The sequence below is a fragment of the Perognathus longimembris genome, chromosome 26 (genome assembly GCF_023159225.1).
Source record: "Perognathus longimembris pacificus isolate PPM17 chromosome 26, ASM2315922v1, whole genome shotgun sequence".
Taxonomy (NCBI): domain Eukaryota; kingdom Metazoa; phylum Chordata; class Mammalia; order Rodentia; family Heteromyidae; genus Perognathus; species Perognathus longimembris.
In genome coordinates this window covers 5767784-5773723 of record NC_063186.1, presented here as the reverse complement: position 1 = coordinate 5773723, position 5940 = coordinate 5767784, and the positions used below count along the sequence as shown (strand labels likewise).

Here is a 5940-nt window from a genome sequence, read left to right as displayed (position 1 = left end):
TCTGCGGGGAGGCCCCAGCCTGGCGGCCTGGCAGTGCAGCCTGCCCAAGCCTGCGCGCTGACTCAGCAGCGGCCCCCAGCACATCCGTGCTGACACACACACACACACACACACACACACACACGCACGTGGACACGCGCCCTGATGGATCGCACACATACACACGCACCGACCCATCCGCAGAGACTCCATCACCACACGGGCGTACAGGAGCGCACGCCCGTGGGAATGCACACGCACACAGGAAGAAGCACAAATACGCACACACGGGGGTCTCATGGGCGTCATCCGAACTGCCTAACAGGCTGGGATCTAAGGATCCCGGTTCGAAGCCAGTCTAGGAAGAAAAACCCACGCGACTCTTATCTGCCACGAACCAAAGGAAAGCCAGGAGCGGCAATGGGCCTCACGTGGTAGAGTGTTATCCTTGAAGGAAAAGGCTAAAGGAGGGTATGAGGACCCGAGTTCAAGACCCAATACCATGAAAAACAAAACAAAAAAAACAGGCCAGGTGCCAGTGGTTCACACTTGTGATCCTAGCTACTCAGGAGGCTGAGATCTGAGGATTGTGGTTCAAATCCAGCCCGAGCAGGAGAGTCAGAGAGGCCCTTATCTCTCGTGGACCACCAAAAAGCTGGAAATGGAGCTATGAAGTGCTAGCTTTGAGCAAAAAGACATTCAGGGACAGTGCCCAGGCCCTGAGTTCAAGCCCCAGGACTGGAGGAAAGAAGGAAGAAAAGAAGGAAGGAAGGAAGGAATTCCGTTTATTTATCAGGCCCATGGGGTAGACACACAGAGGGAGTCCCAGGCAAGCACCGTAGATAAGGGGGGGTGGGCAGGGATGAGCGATCTCATCCTTTCACAGAGATCTTGGGGTACGTGGAGGAGTCTGGTCCACTTCCTCCTCCTTCCTGCAGCTTCAGGACAGCAGTGTCGGCATCACAGACAGGAGATGGGAGGAGATGTCCCCGGCTCAGTGTCCCCTGGGCTCCCTGAAGCAAAGGCAGCCGCGGGTTTCAGAGAACATTGGCTGCAGGGTACCTCACTGCAGAGCTGGGGCGGTGGGAGGTGATGGAGGTGGTGGGTGTGGTCAGGAAGTAGGGGTCTCTCACCTATGGGAGGTTCAGCTGGCCATAATGTGCTTCACAAATGCTGGGAGGAAGGAGAAAGTGAGGGTCAGAGCTTCCGACCGGGCAGCTAAAGACTGGAGTAGGGACCCCATGGTCCCCACCCTACGGAGCCCACCTTCATAATTGATGCAGCCATTGGAGTCCTCTTGCCCTGCCATCAATTTCTCCACCTCGTCCTCTGTCAGTCTCTCACCTGGCAGGAGTGGAAGGCTGAGTTAGCACTGCGCAGAAGTGTGAAGAGATGGATGGATGGATGGATGGGTAGGTGGGTGGGTGGGTAGATGGATGGGTGGATGGGTGGGTGGGTGGGTAGATGGGTGGATGGATGGATGGGTGGGTGGGTAGATGGATGAATGGATGGCTGGGTGGGTGGGTGGGTAGATGGATGGATGGATGGATGGATGGGTAGGTGGGTGAGTGGGTGGGTGGGTGGATGGGTGGGTGGGTGGTGGGTAGATGGATGGATGGATGGATGGGTGGGTGGGTGGATGGATGGATGGGTGGGTGGGTGGATGGATGGATGGATTGGTGGGTGGGTGGGTGAATGAGTGGATGGATGGGTTGGTGGGTGGGTGGATGGGTGGGTGGATGGATGGGTGGGTGGGTGGGTGAATGAGTGGATGGATGGGTTGGTAGGTGGGTGGGTGGGTGGATGTCCTGTTCTCAGAGTGGACCTTTTCTTTGGTTCTGATGCTAGGATTACAGGCATGCACCACCGTGCCCAGCCCACCTGTAACATGCTTCCTTTCCCCCCTCCCCTCCTAAGTGACATCTCCGCTGCCTTCTGTGGAGTGGGGGCGGGGAGGGGGCTGCCCTCACCCAACGTGGCCAGCACATGGCGGAGTTCAGCACCCATGACAGTGCCGTTGCCCTCCTTGTCGAAGACCCGAAGCCCTTCCACAAAGTCCTCGTAGGTGCCCGTGTCCTTATTCTTGGAAATATGCTGGAGCATGGGCAGGAACGTTTCGAAGTCCATCATCTTGCTGTTGAGCTCTGCCGAGAGAGGGAACCAAATCCTGCTTTTGGTTTGTTTGGTTTTGTGTCCGTTCCTGGGCCTTGGACTCAGGGCCTGAGCACTGTCCCTGGCTTCTTTTTGCTCAAGGCTAGCACTCTACCACTTGAGCCACAGCGCCACTTCCGGCTTTTTCTGTGTATGGGGTGCTGAGGACTCGAACCCAGGGCTTCCTGCATGCTAGGCGAGCGCTCTACCACTGAGCCACCCTCCCAGCCCTGGCTTACGATGTTCCGGGTAGATGGCCAGGAGTCGGCCCTGGAGAGGGAGGTCAGGAAGAGACAGGCCAGGGCCAGGGAGGGCTTTCTCTGGCTGTCCCAGCCCCTGACGCAGACCCACGGAGGCAGACGTGCCTCCTTCCCACGCGGAGGGGACCCACCTTCCTGTTTCGGCTTCCCCAGGACACGGAGCACCTCGGCTTGCGTCGGGTTCTGTCCCAAGGCCCTCAGGACATCCCCGCACTGCCCGTAGGTGATCTTCATCTCGCCCTTGGGCGTGCGGTCGAACAACATGAAGGCCTCCTTAAATTCTACCGGGAGAGGGACAAGAGCCGTTGGCGCACCCCGAGGGAGCTCATCGCCCCCACTTTCCCCCAACCATTCCCGGGATCCTCTTCCCCCAGCTACAAAGACCCTGCTCACCTTCGATCTGCTCCGGTGTGAACTCGATCTGAAAAAAAAAAGAGATACACAGCGGTAGAGCGCTCGCCTCCCATGCACGAAGCCCTGGGTTCGAGTCCTCAGCACCACACACACAGAAAAGGCCGCAAGTAGTGTTGAGGTTCAAGTGGTAGAGGGCTAGCCTTGAGCAAAAAGAAGCTCAGGGACAGCGCCCAGGCCCTGAGTTCAAACCTCAGGACTGGCAAACACACATACACACACACTAAGACATTAGCTCTAATTTGTTAGCTCGTGGTCGCTCAGGACTAGACAGGCATCAGTTTGTCCCTCAGCCTGGTTCTGCTCTAGAGTCTTAGCCCCTACCACTTTTTCTTTTCCTTTCGCTGTTTTGCTGGTCCTGGGGCTCGAACTCAGGGCTTGGACGCTGTCCCTGAGCTCTTCGGCTCAAGGCCGGGTAGCGCTCTACCACGTTGAGCCATGGCTTCATTTCTGGTTTTCTGGTGGTGCATTGGAGATCAGAGTCTCAGGGCCTTTCCTGCCCAGGCTGGCTTTGAACTGCGATCCTCAGATCTCAGCCTCCCGAGTAGCTAGGATGACAGGCGTGAGCCACTAGCGCCCGGCTTGACACCTCCATACTGCCCCCAACCCATCTCCCACCTGCCCGACTGGAACGCCTTGAGTTTTATTTCCCCCTCTCAGAGCTCGTTTGAGCCACACCCCTACTTTCCAGCCTTGGGCTGTTTCATTGGAGAGAAGAGTCTCTACCAAATAAAACTTCTCTGCTCTGGGCTGGCTGCCTTCAAACCAGGAACCTCGGGTCTCAGCCTCCTCCTGAGAGTAGCGAGGAGGCCGGGCGGGAGCCCCCTGGCTGGCTGGTGCCTGACCTCAGCTCTATTTTTAATCACTGCCGTCATCCCCTCCAAGGTCAAGGACACTCTAGGGGAAGGAGCGTTGGAGGAAAGGGGACATAACTGTCCCCTCTCCTGCTGCCACCCCTCCCCCAAAGCCCCTCCCCCCCTACAGGGTCCACCAAGGAAGAAGGGGAGTCTGTCCCTGTCACCAGGGACGGGATGGTTGTTCCTCCTGAATTCAGTCCTGAAGGAGCTGGCTGTCTCTCCTGTCTCTCACCACCAGGAGACCTGCGAGGCCGGACTGGGTAGACTAATGGTCACCATGAGTTTTGCCAGCTGGAAACTTCAGATCTAGGGAGTGGCAGGGGTCAGGGAGCTACCCCAGGGTGGACACACTTTAGTTGACAACAGGACCTTCATGGTCCGATTTCCTAGCGCCAGGGATCCACGCCTGTCATCCTAGCTACTGGGGAGGAGGCTGAGATCTGAGGATCACAGTTCAAAGCCAACCCCGGGCAGGAAGGATCCGTGAGACTCTCATCTCCATTGGACCAGCAAAACTTAACAAAAATAAAACGCAGAAGTAGAACTGTGGCTCGAGGGGTAGAATGTTAACTTGGAGTGGGCAAAGCAAAGAGACAGATTCTAGGACCCTGAGTTCAAGCCCCAGTACCGGCACAAAAGAGAAAGGAAGGAAAAGAAAGGAAGGAAGGAAGGAAGGAAGGAGAAAAGAGAGGAAGACAGAGGACAAAAGAAAGAGAAGAGGAAAGGAAAAGAAAGCACACCTCAGGGTGGTAAAGGAATATGGCCACACCAACGGAGCAGAGCCGGGATTCGAACCCGTGTCTTGAGGCACACGGGCAGACTCAGGACCGAGAGAGGAGGCTTCGCGTGGCGGGGTGCAGGTTTGGCTGGACGTGCAGGGCTTGGGGACCCCCCCCCCGCCCTGGGGCTCCTGGGGAGGCAGCTGGGGGCAGCCCAGCACCGGGAAGCGGCGGTGCGGGCGCGGGCTGCGTGCTGCTATGCGCATAGCACAGGTGGCTGGCGGTGGCCCGGCCTCCAAGTTTAGACTCGGGGGTGGGGGGGGTGGGGGGGGGGAGATTTTTTCCATCCAGGAAGGAGGGTTCCCGGGAACGAACTGACCACGCAGCCCTCCAGCTGGCTTCAGGACGTTCCCTTTTCCGGCCGAGTGCCTCAGTTTCCCCAGCTGAGACCTCTGAGCTCGGTGATCTTGGCAGGGTGAGTATCCATCCCGCCCCGCCCTCTCCCCCCCCCCCCCCGAATTCCCCTAATTCTGTCCTATCCTGGGACGTGAAGCTTGGGACTCTCCGTCAGACCAGAATCTTCTTGGCCTACGAGGGGGAATTGGGTCTGGGGGGGAAGAAGAGAACTGGCTCTGGGTCTCCTGAAGGCTGCAGAGTAGAGAGAACCACACCCCACACACACACACACACCCCGATTCCACTACTGGCAGTCCTTCTGGTTATCTGACCACGGGCCCCTCCGGCTGCCGGGACCCAAGCAGGGCTGAGCTCTTTAAGCCCTGTGCTTTTGCTTCTGGAGCCCCACCTGCCTGTCTGGGGGGGGGGGGGTGTGTGGGGGGGAACCCTCCTTCGCTCCCTCACCTTGACCTTGGAAGCGTCGAATTCCACTTCCTTGGGCCGGTCAGGCTCGGGCGCTGGAGCCGGGGCGGGGGCCGGGGCGGCGGCTGCCGTCTTGGGGGCCGCCTTGGCCTCCTCCTTCTTCGCCTCGGGCTTTTTGGGGGCCATGAGAGCGGTGGACTCGGAGGACCCAGGGAAGAGAAGGATGCAGAGAGGAGCGTAGTGGGGGGCCCTCCCCCCGACCCTGCGGGCCAGGCCTTTATCCTCTCTGGACACCTCATGACCCCAGTCCCTCCCCCCCTCACCCCCCACCCCCCCCTTCGATGGTGCACAATAGGGACAGGGCCATAAAAGGACATTGGCTGTGCTCAGGGGCTATTTTGGGGCCTGGGGAGGGCATTGTTCAGACCCGGGAGGGAGTGGGGGAGAAGAAGGGAGGGCCCCATTCTTCTGATCACCTGTTGGTGGGGAGAGGGAGGGGGGGAAGGGGTGTGCACACACACCAATTTGCACACACACACACAGAGGCAGGGCCTCCCCGCCCTTCCACAGGTCGACACACAGAACGCAGGTGAAGGGGGGGGGGTCAAGTGTGTCCCGGGGTGTGCGGCTGAGAGCCCGGATCCACCCCCCCCCCCCGAAGGCACTTTTCGAGTTGAACCTCCCCCCCACCCCCACCCAGGGCCTCGAACCCCCGTCTGTGTCTGTGCGTGTCTCCGCGTGCTG

General features: G+C 59.1%; 1 protein-coding gene across 1 annotated transcript; it reads right to left on the bottom strand.

Moving 5' to 3' along the window:
• Positions 1-747: 747 nt before the first annotated feature.
• On the bottom strand, positions 748-5495 carry Myl3 (myosin light chain 3). Its single transcript, XM_048334419.1, has 7 exons — positions 5239-5495; positions 2784-2811; positions 2522-2671; positions 1950-2123; positions 1246-1323; positions 1113-1152; positions 748-992 (listed from the first exon to the last, which is right to left on the bottom strand). The coding sequence occupies exons 1-6, from the start codon at positions 5380-5382 to the stop codon at positions 1124-1126; spliced, it is 603 nt and encodes a 200-aa protein (XP_048190376.1). The 5' UTR covers positions 5383-5495; the 3' UTR covers positions 748-992; positions 1113-1123.
• Between the last annotated feature and the right edge of the window lie 445 nt (positions 5496-5940).